The 17,588-nt window shown below is 42.5% G+C and overlaps 1 protein-coding gene and 1 long non-coding RNA gene across 2 annotated transcripts in view; one reads left to right on the plus strand and one right to left on the minus strand.

The window, feature by feature from the left end:
• Positions 1-903: 903 nt before the first annotated feature.
• LOC148147682 (uncharacterized) overlaps positions 904-17,588 on the plus strand; it is a 59,232-nt gene continuing 42,547 nt past the window's right edge. Inside the window, exon 1 of the long non-coding RNA XR_015759624.1 lies at positions 904-1,047. This is a non-coding gene — a long non-coding RNA (uncharacterized LOC148147682). The remainder of the gene's footprint in view (positions 1,048-17,588) is intronic.
• The window catches only part of rae1 (ribonucleic acid export 1), a 41,735-nt gene continuing 30,118 nt past the window's right edge, over positions 5,972-17,588 (minus strand). The window contains exons 12-13 of the mRNA XM_087995020.1: positions 16,038-16,123; positions 5,972-6,157 (exon numbers count right to left, since the gene is read on the minus strand). Of these exons, the coding sequence (XP_087851146.1) occupies positions 6,151-6,157; positions 16,038-16,123 (93 nt within the window). The 3' untranslated portion in view covers positions 5,972-6,150. The remainder of the gene's footprint in view (positions 6,158-16,037; positions 16,124-17,588) is intronic.

Genomic DNA, 17,588 nt, shown 5'->3' on the forward strand with positions numbered 1-17,588 from the left:
GGGTAGGAATTCTACCACAGCAGATGATGGAATTTGAATTCTGTAAAAATCTGGAATTAAGAGTCCGTGACCATGAATTCATTGTTGATTGTTGGAAAAATCCCATATGGGTCACTAATATCCATTAGGGAAGGAAACTGCCATCCTTACCTGATCTGGCCTATTTCAGACCCATAGCAATGTGATTGACAGAGTCTGCTGGGCAGTAATGGATGAGCAATAAATGCTGGCCTAACCAGTGACACCCTCTTCCCATTAATGAATACAAAAGAAATCCTCTTCAACAAATTTTGGTCGCACCAGTCTACTCGATCATCAGTAAAGTAATGGATGGGGTTGTCAACTGGTCTAGAAAGCAGCCCTTGCGATAGAGTATCCTGCTCACAGTTCAGATTCCACAAAGGCCACTCAGCTGCTGACTTTACAACAGTCTTGGACAAACATGGACAAAAAGAGCTAAAACATCTACAAGGACAAGAGCAGCATGATATGTAGGAACACCACCGCTCACAAGTTCCACGCCAAGCTACTCAGCATCCTGACTTGGAAATATACACCAATCCTTCATTGTTGCTGGGTCAACACGCTGGAACTCCCTTCCTAATGGCATTTTGCATCAACCCACAGCACATGGGCTGCAACAGTTCAAAAGGCAGCCCACCACTGGAGACTGGGGACAGGCAATAAATGCTGGCCTGACAAGAGATGCTACATTGGTTGAATTAATAATAGAGGTCTTGTGTCACAGTGGGTATTGACCCTACCTCTGAGCCTGACATTCCTGGTTCAGGTCCCACACCAGGACTACATGGCCAAGAAAGATGCATTCACAATGCAACCAGGTGGAGTTTCAATTCATAAATTTTATCAACAGCAGGTGGTAAGAGTGAGATTTCTGTTGATGATGTGATGGAGATTAATTGGAGCCTCTGCCATTACTATCCACAGGCTGCAGTGAACATGTGAAGTGTATTTGCCATGGTAATCCAGACTCCAGGGAGGCTGAGAATGGTTGGTTCACTTGTCTGGGTGATCAGAATGGGTCAGGTAGGTGCCAACAGTTCAGGGTTTGATCCGTGTTCCAGCAGGGGTGGTCTCAGGGTCCATGATAGAGGTTTGGTGTGTGTGTGTGGGTATGTGTCAAGAGGATTATGGGCAGTCAGGTTCAGAGAGAAATACAGAAGGAAGATATGATGCAGCAATATTGGTCACCTGGCTAAAGGGTAGCAGTGGTCACTAACTATTCCTGAAAACAAGGCATTCAGGAAAGATGAGCTCTCTAAATATTAGTGTGAGGGTCACCACTAATGATAATTCCCCTTCTAGAAACAAAATTTCTAAATTTGCAAATGACACCAATTTGGGTGAATAGAGGAAGGCTGCAAAGTTTGCAGGAGAATATTAATAAGTTTACAGAATGATGTTGCATGGACTCAATGGTCTGAGTTATAGGAAGATGCTGGACAAGCTAGGACTTATTTTCTTTAGAGCATAGATGACGGAGGTGGAACATTACAGAGATGTTCAAGATCATGAGAGGCAAGGATAGGGTGAATGTACTCAGTCTTTTTCCCAGGGTTGGGGAATTGAGGACTAGAGGGCATTAGTTTAATGTTAGAGAGGAAAGACTAAAAGTGAACCTGGGAGGCAACTTTTTTACACAGTGGGTGGTATGCATATGGAATGAGCTGCCTGCAGAAGTGGTTGAGGCGGGTACATTAACAACATTTAAAAGGCATTTGGACAAATACCTGGATAAGAAAGATTTGGAGATGCCGGTGTTGGACTGGGGTGTACAAAGTTAAAAATCACACAACACCAGGTTATAGTCCAACAGGTTTAATTGGAAGCACACTAGCTTTCGGAGCATCGCTCCTTCATCAGGTGATAGTTGGCTATAACCTGGTGTTGTGTGATTTTTAACTGGATAAGAAAGGATTAGAAGTGCAGGGAAATTAGGTTAGAGTGGATGGACATTTTGGTCGGCATGGACTAGTTTGGGCTGTAGGATTTTATGACTCTATGACCATGTAATTAGCAAACTAAGTTCAAAAGAGAAAAAGAGTAGTTTGTTTTGGTAGGAAGAATAAGGCCACTTAACGCTTGGAACGTTGCTGAGGTCAGAGGAACAAAAGGATCTTATGAGTACAAATCACTAAAGGTTGCACCAAAAATTAGTAAGGTCTTATAAAAAACACAATGCTTTAATCAGGAGGCATAGAATTGGAAAATAGGGTAATTATGCTAAATCTATATCAAATCTTGGTTAGACTACACTTGGAAAAGTATCTTCAATTCTGGCCACTACTTAATTGAAACAATATAAGAGAATCACTGACATGTGCAGAGATTTACCAGGATGACGTCAGAAACATGTGGGTATATACATCACCAAAGGAACTGGCAAACTGGGCCTCTTCTTTCTTAAAAGAGATTACTGGGTGACCTATTAGAGACTTGTGAAATTATGGATAACTTTGATGGAGAGAATGCTTCCTCTTGTGAGAAACAATATAACTAATGGCCAATACACACCATTTAAAGGGGTACAGCAAAAGAGAAATGTAAGAATATTACTCCTCTTATAGAAAACAAAAGTAGACTAGAAGGCTACTCAAAACTGCTCTGCCACTCAATGCAAGTACGACTGATCTACCTCAGTTCCAGTTCCTACCCACTCCCTATATCTCTCATCTACGAACAACTAAAAGTCCACCTATTTCAGCCATAAGTGTGTTCAATAGCAAAGCTTCCATAACTCTCTGGAGTACAGCATTATAGATATTCATAACCCTTCAGTTATGTCTCCTTGCTTCAGGCTTTGTCTAATCTTGAGAGTTGCCCCCTCAAATCTCTTTGTAAACTTGCACGCTTCAATAAATCCCACCTCTCATTCTCAAAACTCCAGAAAATGTGGGGCTAATTTACTCAGCCTCTCATCACAGGTAAACTCTTTTATCCCAGAGAACAATCTTGTGAATCTTTACTGTGTTGCTTCGAAGGCATATTTTCTGTTTCCTCCTCACAGCTTACATTCTCAACTAGTTTGGATTGGCCGACAACTTAGTCTCTGTTGAAGACATGTAAATAGATTAGAAAATAACCAAGGCCTCAAATCTGGTGGCAGTCCACTCTTCATAGCCTGAAAATACCCCATTCTTCTCAACCTCTGCTTCCTTACTATTAACCCATCCTCTATTCTTGCAGTTGTTTCACTGCACATGGCAGAGTTCTATTATTAACAGAATGGCTGGAACTCATTATTTTCCTGCAGTTAATACAAAAATGGATTTTTGAAACTGACATGATCATGCAAAGTATTACAGGAACACGAGGGAAGTTGGAAGTCCGTAAATGTGTAGGAGGCAATTATTTTGCCCGGGGAATTCGCAATTTGGCTCTGTGTCTTGGAGCTTTCTTTCCAGAACATTGAGTTGGCTGGCTACAGGCTGAGTTAGTCCCCTGTAAATCTCCTGGATATATGTCTAAAAACATTTTATACCCCCTCCCCTCCAACCAACTGCTGCTACACAGCAGTAGTGAGAGTGTGTGTGTGTGTGTGTGTAAGTGCAGGGATTCAGTAAAAACATTACTGTGCACATAATTTTATTCAATATTTCACTTTGAACTTTTATTGAGATGGGGAATGTGCCTGTGTCAATAGTTTCTCTCAGACATATAATCCAACAATGGATATTTACACAATTACAGCTTTAACTGAATGTGTCACATGGCAAATTCTATGTTAGGCTACCACCTAGTGTCATACATTTAAATGACATCCCACCATCATCATCAACATCAGAAAACACTGATGGAGACCATTTAGCCCATCAAATCAATGCTGGCTATTTTGGAGAACAATCTAGTTAGTCCCATTCCCCTTTACATTCCCATATCCCTGTCATGTTTGTTCCCCCTTCAAGTACTTATCTATTTCCTATTTGAGGGCAAATAGCCAATCTGCATCAACCACCATTCCAAATCCTAACCTAAAGATTTTTCCTTATACCATATCTGATTAATTTGTCAACCTTAATATTGTGACCTTACTCATTGACCCTTCAGCCATTGGAAACACTGGTCTTCAAGAGCAAGTGTCTTGTTATATTGGGACACATTGCTGTGAAGTTTGAGCTCTATCAAGGATACTCCAAGATGATACATGTGGAGCTGCAAACAGTCATTGTTGGAGGTGTCATCTTTCAAATAAGATATTAAACAAAGCTCCTACCTGACAGGGCAGGCAGATATAAAAGATCTTGGGTCACCAATGAAAAGCATGGACATTCTCTCCAGTACCCAGCTGAATAATATTTCACCTCCCCTGCTCCCCCAACCTTGATTGAAAAAGAAGTGAAATCATTATCTTGTTGCTGAGGGTGCATACAAACTTGCTGCACCACCTCCTACACTAAACAATGACAACACTTCAAAAGTACTTCATTGACTATAAAAGCATTTTGGGATATTCCAAGACGTGAAAGATACAACACAGATGAACTTTTTCTCATCCCAAGGTCCTGTATTATTAGCAAAGCGTTTGGCAGCTAAACAACCAACACTTTCTTGATTAAGTGACTGTTTATTGTCTTGTAACTAACAGCATCAAGCTCTGCATATTCTCTGCAATGCTGTCATCTCATTTGCATTTGTCACAAAACAACATAACTGACCAAAGTTCCCAAGCGTTTTGTCTCTACATCCACAGTTGCAGCTCACTGAATGTTCCTGCAGTACAAAACCATTGAGAGATATACTGCATATGAAATAATGGTTAAATTTAGGTTAGGGCAGCAAGGAGTGCAGAAGACATCAAAATTTCAGCAGTGGAGCAATGTTAGAGGTACAAGGGTCAGAAATCTGTAAACTTGAGCATTTTTAGAAATATGAGGAAAAGTTGATTAAATTTCACCACAGTTCCACGAGACATCTGCACCAGTGAAACATTAAATTGCCAACTGCATCATGGCATGAGTACCATTACCTCTTACTACATCAAGTTTCTTGGAGGGATACTGGCCAGGGAGCAGGCAGGTAGGACTAGTTTAGTTTGGGATTATGTTCGACCTGGATTGGTTGGAATGAAGGGTCTGTTACTGTGCTGTATGAAACTATGACAACGTACACACCAACCTGGTGGAAGGCTTTAAGGTCATTGAGTGAGTGAATCAAAGTGGGCAGATGTTTCTTTTACCCATTTTTAAAATCTGTTTCCTGTGAAATTAGGTGAGTAAAGGACTAGAATCAGCTAGGATGCCCATTGTGAAATCTATCCATTCTAGGCTCTGCCATTGCAGAACGAATACTTTAATTTGAACCACAGAAAAGAGTTTTTGAAGATGGTGGTTTGCCATTGTGCCAACCTCACTGCTGTCTCGCAGCGCCTGAGACCCGGGTTCAATTCCCGCCTCAGGCGACTGCCTGCATGGAGTTTGCACGTTCTCCCAGTGTCTGCGTGGGTTTCCTCCGGGTGCTCCGGTTTCCTCCCACCATCCAAAGATGTGCAGGTCAGGTGAACTGGCCATGCTAAATTGCCCGTAGTGTTAGGTAAGGGATAAATGTAGGGGCATGGGTGGGTTGCGCTTCGGCGGGGCGGTGTGGACTTGTTGGGCCGAAGGGCCTGTTTCCACACTGTAAGTAATCTAATCTAATCTAATCTAAAATGTAACTTTGGGTTGCAACTGAATCTTTTGACTCATTTTAATTAACAAGTATGGTCACCTTCATTTTAAATTATCAAAACAACACAGCAGCAGGTATCCTGTGAACAGAGTCAAACAGCAACTGACTCCTAGAGTGCCATTCTCAATAGTCTGTGCTTAATGAGGTGAAATTCCTACTTGGCTCCTGTTACCTGTGTAAGGGCACACCTGCTGTCGCTCTAGTGATGGGCACTGTCTTGGCATAGAACAAGGCACAGTTGAATTCTCTTTCCTGTTGTCTTCACGTTTTAAAAACAACCAAATAATTAAGTGAAAATTTTATTATGGGAAAATATACGAAACAAGGCATGCTGTGTGGTCCAAGGAAACAGCAAGAGCAACATAGATCAAGGCAGCAGCTGTAGCTATGGCTCCACAAGTTAAAATGTCTTTCTCTGATGGCTCTGTCGCTGAAGTGGTTTTGAAAATCACCAAAATCGCATGTTCAAATCCTGAAAAGGAGAAAATGACATCAACAGTATTAGAGCCGCTAGCTAATCCTTTTCCCCATTCTTGGGGACAAACCTCTCTTGCCAAGCTAAATTAACACTACATGTCAGTATTATGCTCTTCTAGACTAGAGGTGGCATTGATTTCAGTCAATGTTAAGAGGGGTGAATTTCTTCTGCATATACTTCCAAACTTTGTCAAGGTAACTTCACCACAGATTTGATAGAAATTTTCCCTCATTTCTGAAGAGAATTAAATTCAATGGAGTGGGAGAACTGCAAAGGAGATTCAACCTGATAATCTCTTGTATTTAAAAGCCCAATGCCAATTTCAAGATTGTCCAGTTGCATAGGGATGGCATTTTCCCAATCTCTCTGTAATCTGTGAATGAACATGTCAGTAACAGTGAATTACACAGAATGTCGACTCAGCCTAACAGGTTTATGTTCCTCACAGATTTCCATCCACTCTTTAATTCAAGTCACTCCACTAGCACATTCTTTTAATGCTGTGTCTTTCACACTTCCTGCATCACATTACTAATGATCTTCAACAGTCATTTAGTACATATAAGGCATGTTGTTATGGAAGTTACTATATAGATCTAAGTCTGTTATTTGTTAAATGTACTTATTTAGACATCATTTAAATTCTTTAGGGATAGTACAGAAGTAGAAAACATTCTCTAAAGAGGAGTGAACTGTTTTGAATTGGAATAAAACCAAGGGGTGCAGTAAAAGGTGCTTTGAATTTTTATTGTGCCAGGTGTGAAGTGGACTTGGCCATAGTAATATTGACACTGTTAGTTATCCCCAATACCAGTAAAGGCAGACAGCCATGAAACTCCCAGAGAACTTGCTCAAAAGACCCACAGGTGACTAATAAAGTTAGGCCAAAGAGGTGCTGTGCCAATGGTGGCTCTGCCAGATGGAAGATCAGAGCAGTGTCTGGTGCTGTGGCACAGAGAGATGATACACATACTTACTGTGCATTCTTCAACTCAAGAACGGATATCACCAACTCCACGTCTTTTGAAGAAAAAAATCAAACTGTTAAAATGGTGACTCACTTTAGGTGTTTGAACCATGAGTGTTAGGACTTTGGAGATGGTGGGGGGAAATAATTCAGGCTGGGAAGAGTTAGCAGATCTAACAAGAACTGTAGTATTAAGCCACAAGCAGTCAGGTTATTTGACTCCTATCTCACAAATTAAGCATGATAGTTTTAACCACATTAATTCCAGTTACCAGACAACTACTATAATCATGAGGAACTATTGAGATGTGTATTTTGATCCCCTTCACCTGAAGGCATTACCTCTGGACTAAGGATGAGTAATGAATGCTGGCCTAACCAGCAACACCCTAATCCCGTGAATAAATGAAAACAAATGTTGACTCTTAAGATGACACTGTGCTAAGTGATTTTCTATTATACAGCAGCTTGGGTGATTAATCCTGACCAACATACACATCAGGGAAGCCCTAAAGACATCAATTCCAAATTCTCCAATTCTGACGAAGTGATAGATCTTTACGTAGACCACTGAGATGTCTAATCAGTGCATTATTGATCCACGAGTGGAGGTGACACCAAAATTGGAGATGTAGTGCATAGCGAAGGTTAATCACCTCAGAGTACAATGGGACCTTGATCAGATAGGCCAGAGGCAGAGGAGTGCAGGTTCATAGTTCCTTGAAAGTGGAGTCAGAGGTAGACAGGATAGTGAAGAAGGAATTTGGTATGCTTGCTTGTACTGGTCAATGCATTGGGTATTGGGGTTGGGAGGTCATGTTGCACCTGTACAGGACATTAGCTAGGCCACTTTCAGAATATTGTGTGCAATTCTTGTCTCCTTCCTATCGGAAGGATGTTGTGAAACTTGAAAGGGTTCAGAAAAAATTTACAAGGATGTTGCCAGGCTTGGAGGATTTGAGCTATAGACAGAGGCTGAATAGGCTGGGGCTGTTTTATCCGGAGTGTCGGAGGCTGAGGGGTGATCTTAAAGAGGTTTATAATATCATGAGGGGCATGGATAGAGTAAATAGGCAAAATCTTTTCCCTGGGTTAGGAAGTCCAAAACTAGAGGGCATAGGTTTAAGATGAGAGGAGAAAGATATAAAAGGAACCTAAGGGGCAACCTTTTCACTTAGAGGGTGGTGCGTGTATGGAATGAGCTGCCAGAGGACGTGGATACAATTGCAATATTTAAAAGACATCTAGACGGTTATGTGAATAGGAAAAGTTTAGAGGGATATAGGCCAAATGGTGGCAAATAGGACTAGATTTATTTAGGATATCAGGTCAGCATGGATGAGTTGGACCGAAAGGTCTGTTTCTGTGCTGTACAGTTCTATGACCTCTGTTTCTCTGTACAGAGGCTGACTAATCTGCTGAGCATTTCCAAACCATCCCATTTCTACAGGATTAAAAATACCTCTTTTTCCCCAACACTCCAAAAAGCAACACAGTTCTTGTGAGCCTCTCAATCCCCTTTCAGCCAAAGTCCCACAGCTGCTGACTGAGACTAGCTGTGGCAGATTAAACAGGGATTTCCAAAAAACGAGTTAAGATTTTGAAGAAAACAGCAACCTGAACAAAAATTAATCAAAGCAATAGATCCATAATTTTAAAAATTAGTGGTAAAAATGACCTCTTACAAAGTGCCAACAAGTAGAGCTAACAAACAAAACCTTTTATACCCTTCTGATTAAGAAGCAGAGCCAAGGAGAGACAGACTAGGCCCCCTCATTCCTGATGAAGGGCTTTTGCCTGAAATGTCGATTTTCCTGCTCCTCAGATGCTGCCTGACCTCCTGTGCTTTTCCAGCACCACTCTAATCTACACTCTGTTCTCCAGCATCTGCAGCCCTCAATTTCGCCCCTGTCCTGCTTGCCAGAGAAGGGAAACAGGGACAGATCCACAGAGCTGTGTTTAAATAACACTGACCTTGCATTTGCCTACTCCAAGATGATTTCACACTGAAGGAGGGGCCTGAAGTGGGTTGTTTTTTCATCCTGAGTTTCCTTCCTCTCTCAGCCTGATACTTGATAGACTTTTAAGGAAGGGGAAGATGCTGACTGCTCAGTCCTGATAATGGGGTGCACAAAACTTGGCAAAATCCAACTCTATGTCTCCTTTCCCTTTTAAGTAGAAACTGGAGCATGACATGACAGGTGTCCAATGTCATCTTGTAATTCAAAACACAGGACACCTTTGATCATGACCAGCAGGTTTTCTGCTTTCATTTATGTTTTATGATGTGCTCCCAAACCTTACATGATTTGTGTCTCAGCACTGTTTACAAAGGCTGTTGAGGAATATTGTGTGAGGTACTGCATGTCCTCCATACAAGGTTTTATTTTGCTTGTTTATGGTAATATAGTAGTCACTGCCCATCCGTGAGTGACCTAACTCCATTAACAGTGTTGAACTAAGTTACATGTAGCCCAGTAAGATGGCTGATTGCATTGAAGCAGTTTTCCAAGCAAATCAGTAGTGTTTGTGACTGTGACTGCATTTTAGTCCACAAACAGCCAGATTTATCAAATCATATTTCACAAACTAAGGGTGATAGATTTAAGCACATTAATTCAGGGTTATGAGCCCACCAGTAAAATCATTAGATTACATTAACCATATGGTAAATGAAAATTGACACATTCTGTATCTAACTACAATAATTAACAAAGTTTCACATTGATCTAATAGTTGTATTGACCTTGAAATTTACTTGAAGCTGCACTGAGCCTCTTTCTGTGGTATTCTTTGTGTCTGGCTTACTTACTGGCTCAGTTTGGGAAGTTTGGAGATTAATATCATTGGAGGAAGAGTTCAGGAGCTGTGAAGGTGGAAAGTTGCACTCTGTGGAGTTTGCACGTTCTCCCCGTGTCTGCGTGGGTTTCCTCCGGGTGCTCCGGTTTCCTCCCACAGTCCAAAAGATGTGCAGGGTCAGGTGAATTGGCCATGCTAAATTGCCCGTAGTGTTAGGTAAGGGGTAAATGTAGGGGTATGGGTGGGTTTCGCTTCGGCGGGTCGGTGTGGACTTGTTGGGCCGAAGGGCCTGTTTCTACACTGTAATGTAATCTAATCTAATCTAATCAAACACTGGCTGCCATGGCGTAGGCGACAACCAAGGAAGAGGGCTGAGGAAAGCCCCCACCATCAGGGGAGGCTGTGAGGAAGGGCTTATGGGGGTTAAAGTAATGGAGAAGCACTAGATATCGTGTGTTCCAGCCAGACATGAAGTCAGCAGAACTTTACAACTCCCAAACAGAAACAAAACCATATATGAAAGGAAGAACTAGGAATCTGGCGTGTTCTACTCAGCAGATGAATCTGCTGTTTAGAACAATAGCAATCATTATTGATTAGTCTATTGTTCACGATGTCCTATGCTCCAGGATGGCTGCATTGGACACTGACCATTCAGGTAGGTAAAAACAATGACTGCAGATGCTGGAAACCAGATTCTGGATTCGTGGTGCTGGAAGAGCACAGCAGTTCAGGCAGCATCGAAGGAGCTTCGAAATCGACGTTTCGGGCAAAAGCTCTTCATCAGGAATAAAGGCAGTGAGCCTGAAGCGTGAAGAGATAAGCTAGGGGAGGGTGGGGGTGGGGAGAGAGTAGCATAGAGTACAATGGGTGAGTGGAGGAGGAGATGAAGGTGATAGGTCAGGGAGGAGAGGGTGGAGTGGATAGGTGGAAAAGGAGCTAGGCGGGTCGGACAAGTCCGGACAAGTCATGGGGACAGTGCTGAGCTGGAAGTTTGAAGCTAGGATGAGGTAGGGGAAGGGGAAATGAGGAAGCTGTTGAAGTCCACATTGATGCCCTGGGGTTGAAGTGTTCCGAGGCGGAAGATGAGGCGTTCTTCCTCCAGGCGTCTGGTGGTGAGGGAGCAGCGGTGAAGGAGGCCCAGGACCTCCATGTCCTCGGCAGAGTGGGAGGGGGAGTTGAAATGTTGAGCCACGGGGCGGTTTGGTTGATTGGTGTGGGTGTCCTGGAGATGTTCCCTAAAGCGCTCTGCTAGGAGGCGCCCAGTCTCCCCAATGTAGAGGAGACCGCATCGGGAGCAACGGATACAATAAATGATATTAGTGGATGTGCAAGTAAAACTTTGATGGATGTGAAAGGCTCCTTTAGGGCATTGGATAGAGGTGAGGGAGGAGGTGTGGCGCAGGTTTTACAGTTCCTGCGGTGGCAGGGGAAAGTGCCAGGATGGGAGGGTGGGTCGTAGGGGGGCGTGGACCTGACCAGGTAGTCACGGAGGGAACGGTCTTTGCGGAAGGCGGAAAGGGGTGGGGAGGGAAATATATTCCTGGTGGTGGGGTCTTTTTGGAGGTGGCGGAAATGTCAGCGGATGATTTGGTTTATGCGAAGGTTGGTAGGGTGGAAGGTGAGCACCAGGGGCGTTCTGTCCTTGTTACGGTTGGAGGGGTGGGGTCTGAGGGCGGAATGTAGACGAGATGCATTGGAGGGCATCTTTAACCACGTAGGAAGGGAAATTGCGGTCTCTAAAGAAGGAGGCCATCTGGTGTGTTCTGCGGAGGCGGAGGAATTGGGAATACGGGATTCAAACTGACAGATTACTTTGCCAATGAGCTCGAGCTCTGGTGATTGTTAATTGCAACCCCCTTCCCAGGCCTTAGCTGTGCCTCAATCCATCTCTAACATTACCACCACAGCTGAGACCAGGCCACTGATATGGAAAATATTAGGCCCAGATCCTTTTTTGTGTGCACATGTCAGTGAACTGCAGGGTGAACCCTCATACAGTCATTAAATAATTATTCTGGGTTCACATCTTGAATTCCATCACACCATTAGTCTTTAACATTTCATTGTCAGTTTACTCTGATGAGGGCACTGTCCCAGTAAAAATATTTACAAAATAATTGAAGTAAAATAGGAAAGAAATATCAATGCTTGAGAACAGACCAGTTTCATAAAATGCTTACACCATAAATTTTACACCAAGGATTGGTGACCATTTCACATAACAAATCAGGAGAACTGGAAACAGGATCTGGGCATGAATACACATCTACATTCTAACACTGCATATTAGACTTAGTATTAGGATATAATGCCAAAACCATAAATTGCTGGAAAAACTCAGAAGGTCTCTGGGGAGATTAACAGAGTTAACAGTTCAGGTCCAGCAACCCTTCTTCAGAACTGCCAGTCCTACTGAAGTTTTCCAGCAATTTCAATTTTTGTTTCAGATTTCTAGTACCTGCAGTTCTTTGGGTTTTTTTGAGTGAGATATAGAGGTTCAGCACAGGAAGGATACTCGCACTTGGAATGAGCTTGAGACCGTGTAATGAAGGTAATGCCCTTAACTCATCTAACTCAGGGGTTTCTGCCTCTTCAGTACTTCAGGGTGTCCCTGTTCCAGTCAAGTGGACACTACAGTGCAGCACTGAGGGAGTGCTGTACTGTCAGAAGTGCAGTCTTTAAAATAATAGACAAAACTAAAGTAATTTCTATTCTTTCTAGATGAACAATAATGCTTTAAACTTCAAAAAAAAAGTCATGGCCAACAAAAACGTATCAAAATCAAGTAGACAGTATGTAGCTCAGCGGTTAGCACTGCTACCACAAAGCACCAGGGACCTGGGTTCAATCCCAGCCTTGGGCGACCATCTATGTAGAGTTTGCACAGTCTCCCCATGTCTGAGTTTCTGCTGGGTACTCTGGTTTTCTCCCACAGTCCTAAGGTGTGCAGGTTAGGTGGACTGGCCATGCTACATTGCCTCCGTGTCCAAGGATGTGCATGTTAGATGAATTAACCATGGCAAATATGAGGTATGGGTATAGGGTGAGGGTTCAGAGGGTTGGTGCAGACTCGCTGGGCCAAATGGCCTCTTTCCACATTGTAGGGATTCTATGATTCTAAAAATGAAAAGTGTTACTGGGTGATGATACATTCCAGCCCCTATAAAGTCCACAAGTCCCTGAAAACCTCAGGATCATGTCTACCCTCTGAGGGGGAGTAACGGATCTCATGCTTTAAAGTGTGAGGTGTTGCACTTTGGAAAGTCAAACCAAGGGAGGTCTTACACTGTAAATGGTAAGGTCCTCAGGGGTGTTGTGGAACAGAGGAATTTAGGAGTACAATGACATAGTTCTTTGAAAGCAATGTCACAGATAGACAGGGTGGTGACAAAGGTGTTTAGCATGCTGGCATTCACCGCTGGTGCATTAAGCATAGACAATAGATAATAGGTGCAGGAGTAGGCCATTCTGCCTTTCAAACCTGCGCCACCATTCATTATGATCATGGCTGATCATCCTTAATCAGTATCCTGTTCCTGCCTTATCCCCATAACCATTGATTCCACAATCCTTGAGAGCTCTATCCAACTCTTTCTTAAATGAATCCAGAGACTGGGCCTCCACTGCCCTCTGGGGCAGAGTATTCCACACAGCCACCACTCTCTGGGTGAAGAAGTTTCTCCTCATCTCTGTCCTAAATGGTCTACCCTGTATTTTTAAGCTGTGTCCTCTGGTTCGGCACTCACCCATAGGATTTTGGGGCATTATGTTGTAGTTGTATAAGTTGTTGGTGAGGCCACATTTGGAGTATTGTGCATAGTTTTGGTCACCCTGTTATTGGAAAGACAAAGTTAAACTGGAAAAACAATGCAAAGAAGACTTATGAGGATGTTGCCAGGACTAGTAGGCTCGAGTTATAGGAAGAAGTTGGCCAGGATAGGACTTTATTCCTTGGAACGTAGAAGAATGAGGGGTGACCTTATTGAGGGGTATAAAATCATGAGGGGCATAGATGGGATGCATGTATACAGTCTTTTTCCTAGGGATGGGGAATTGAAAACTAGAGGGCATAGGTTTAAAGTGAGAGGGGAATGATTTAAGAACGATCTGAGGGGCAATTTCTTCACGCAGGGAGTGGTGTATGTATGGAATGGAATACCAGAGAAAATGGTTGAGGCAGCTACAATAGCAATATTTTAAAAACATTTGAATAGGTACATGATGGAAAGGGTTTAGAGCGATATGGACCAAATGTGGGCAATTGGAACTAGCTGAGTGGGCACCATGGTCAGCACGAATCAGTTTGGGCTGAAAGGTCTGTTTCCAAGCCATATTACTCTATCACTCTGCTATTCTGAACAGGAGCAGGAAATTCTCCTCATATCCATGTCAATATTTATCTTTCAACCAACATCATGTTATCTAATCTTTACTGTATTGCTGTTTCTGGCAGCTTGCTATACACAAGTTGAATGGTTCCCTACATTGCAGCAGTGACTACAGTTCAAAAACAAAGTATTTCTAAATGCTCTAAGATAACTGAAAACGTAAGAGGGGAGGGGTGACCTAGAGATAGTAGCGCTAGACTATTAATCCAGAGACTCTGGATTTGGTATCATGTCACTACTGACTTTTTGCACTACAGTCCAACACTGGCACTTCCACATCATGTCTTCCCTAAAGAACATTAGTGAAGCAGATGAGTGATTACAACAATTAACAATGGTTTCAAACTTCCTTGGAACACTAATCCAGAGTGTCTGGATTGCAGTCCATGTGATACAGGTCTGTTAGGTCTGCAATTCCAGTAGTTTGACCCAGCAACAGTGAAGAAATGACAATATATTTCCAAGTCTGGATTGTGTGGCTTGGAGGGAAACGTGCTGGTGTGGTGTTCCCATATATCTGTTGCTCTTATCTTTCTACTTGGTAAAGATGATAGGTTTGGAAAGTGCTATTGAAGGACAGTTGGCAAATTGCCGTTGTGCATTTGTAGGCTGTGTACTGCCAGTGGGGAAGGAATGAATATTTAAGGTGTACACATGATGCTGTTTGAAATGTACTGCTTTGTCCTGAATGGTGAGAGTTCTTCAAGTATTATTGAAACTACATTCATCCACATGAGTTGAAAATATCCATCATGCTTCTGATTGGTGCCTCACCGTGGTGAAATGGCTTTGGAGAGTTCAGAGGTGAGTTGCTCATTGTTCCTATATTTCTGTGGCTGGTCCAGTTCACTTTCCAGTTACTGATAGTCCCTATATAGTAAGGGCTTTAACGACAAGCATCAAGGGGAGGTGGTTAGATTCTCTCACTACCTGTCACTTGATGGCACAAATGTTACTTGCCACCTGGATGTTGTTCACATCTTATTGCACATGGGTATGGACTGCTTCATTGTCCAGGAGGCACCCCTGAGAAACTGCTGCAATAATATCTTAAGCATCAAGCATTGCAACCGTTTTCCTTTGTTTAAGGTATGAAGATTCTCTTTCCCACCACCCCCCATTCCCAGCGACTTAAAACTTGCCACACTCAGTCAAATGTTGTCTTGGTATCAAGGACAGTCATTACATGCACCTAGGATCCTCAGGAACCATACTGAAACTCATGTTCCCATTAACTAACAAATATCCTAAGTTACCGAATCTAATAGACCTTGGTACTTTGAGTATTTAGCTGTCAATGAACTATAAGCTCATAAATTTTCCAAACCTGTTGACTTTCAGAATTGAGTAAGACAAAGTAGCAAATAATCTCAGCGTTAATGAGGCTGAAGATCTCATTTAATTTGAGGGCACTGAGAGGCTTCACATCCAGATGAATGAACTCAAGTAATCCAAGTAGTTTTCCTGATTTGGATTTGATCCGTTAATGAGTCGGGACCTGGTTGACTTAAAAGGGGAAACAATCACCAATTTCCACCATCTCTTTGCCCATTTTAGTGTATCAATTGCAGAAGAGAGAAATATAGCACTATGGATTTGTGGAAATAAACAGAATACTAACTCCACCCCCCACTGGGCACGGCAGTAAGTCCATCCCTCCCTCTGGATATGCAGGAATTAGCTCACTGTCTGCAGTAAGCCTATTTGTAGCACTCACCCTTTCTTGTTCCTGGGTTTCAGCTCCTCCGCAGCATTGCGCAGGAAGATGTAATTCTTCTTCTGTGGATTGAAATATTCATGACCCTGAAAAAAAAACTCAAGTGTTTACTGTAACCAGCTAATTAAATTCTGGTGTGGCAAAGTGAAAATACAAACACAATCTACTGACATCTCCAGTCACCGCTATGACATTATGTTAACCTCTTCCCTCACTTTATCAACAACAGAAGTCAGGGATTTACAAACATGTGCCCATCTATGGAAAGGAGAAAGTGAGGACTGCAGATGTTGGAGATCAGCGTCATCAGTGTGGTGCTGGAAAAGCACAGCACAGCAGGTCAGGTAGCATCCGAGGAGCAGGAAAATCAATGTATCGACGTTGCTGCCTGACCTGCAGTGCTTTTCCAGCACCACACTCTCAACTCCACCTATGGAAATTTTGCTTTACAATTATCTATTAACTGTCCACAGGATATGTCTTTTCAGACCACATGCTTACAGGGCTTACTTGAGCATTATCTGAACTTTAATGGGATAGTGCTGTATTTAATTGATTCTATCTTAATGTTACACAGTACCATGACGTGCTGTGCTTCTAAAGCTGTCAGCTAGTAATCTAACCTTATATTGTGCACTAATAAGTTTAATATACAATGCTACCTACAAACAGTTTGGAGTGAATCCTTCTGACTAAATCTTATGAAAAACACTAAATCAGACATGACTTTGCCTCCAACGTCTATAATTGCAAAACGTGCTGAGAACAGTTTGGGGCCCGCTCGCCACTTTCAAAATGTTATTCTCAGTTTGGATTAAAAGTCACCAATTTTTGTTTTGCTGGGGGCAGGCCACAAAGGTGTAGATTCTCGGCACAACTCTGGTCTTCCAGTTAACATTGCTCACAACAGGAATCCAGTTTTATGTCGATCACAGCATTCTAATTCAGTGCTGGCCAGGGGTCAGGTGGACATGCTTCAGCAAAGACATATGGTATTGATCATTACAGTACAAAGTGAAAACTGTGTAAAGCTTCATCAATACATCAGCCAATTCCTTCAGTTGACTACCTGGTGTTGTGCTTGCTTCTTTTTATATGCAGAGCTAGCCGAAACCAGACTGAAACAGAATGAAGCTCATTGGATAGACAATGGGAAGTCAACCATGAGACTCATCTCTTGGTCTCTATTCAGCAACTTCTGTGTTTGGGAATCAGATGAGACCAGTGTAGTTTCTGAGCTGCTCCCAACCACAGCCATATAACTTGCTAACACTGAAACCTATAGCTTGCATGTTTCAGTCTGCACAATAGCTATGGAATTTAATCACAACAAAAAAACTTCAATAAAAGTGGAGCTGGGGACAAACTGGCAGAGAACAAAACTATATTTCTACTAAGTATTACAGTGGTGGATTGATTGATTGATCAATTTAAAATGAATTTGGCAATAAACTGCAGGAGAATGTTCCCTATAGAAAATAGACCTTATTAAAAGAGCACCCACTACTGCAGCCAGCTCTTTCACAGCTATAAAAGAGCATCCCCAGATAC

The sequence above is a fragment of the Chiloscyllium plagiosum genome, unplaced genomic scaffold (genome assembly GCF_037043375.1).
Source record: "Chiloscyllium plagiosum isolate Xiang-an unplaced genomic scaffold, Cpla_swu_hap1 HiC_scaffold_15, whole genome shotgun sequence".
NCBI lineage: Eukaryota > Metazoa > Chordata > Chondrichthyes > Orectolobiformes > Hemiscylliidae > Chiloscyllium > Chiloscyllium plagiosum.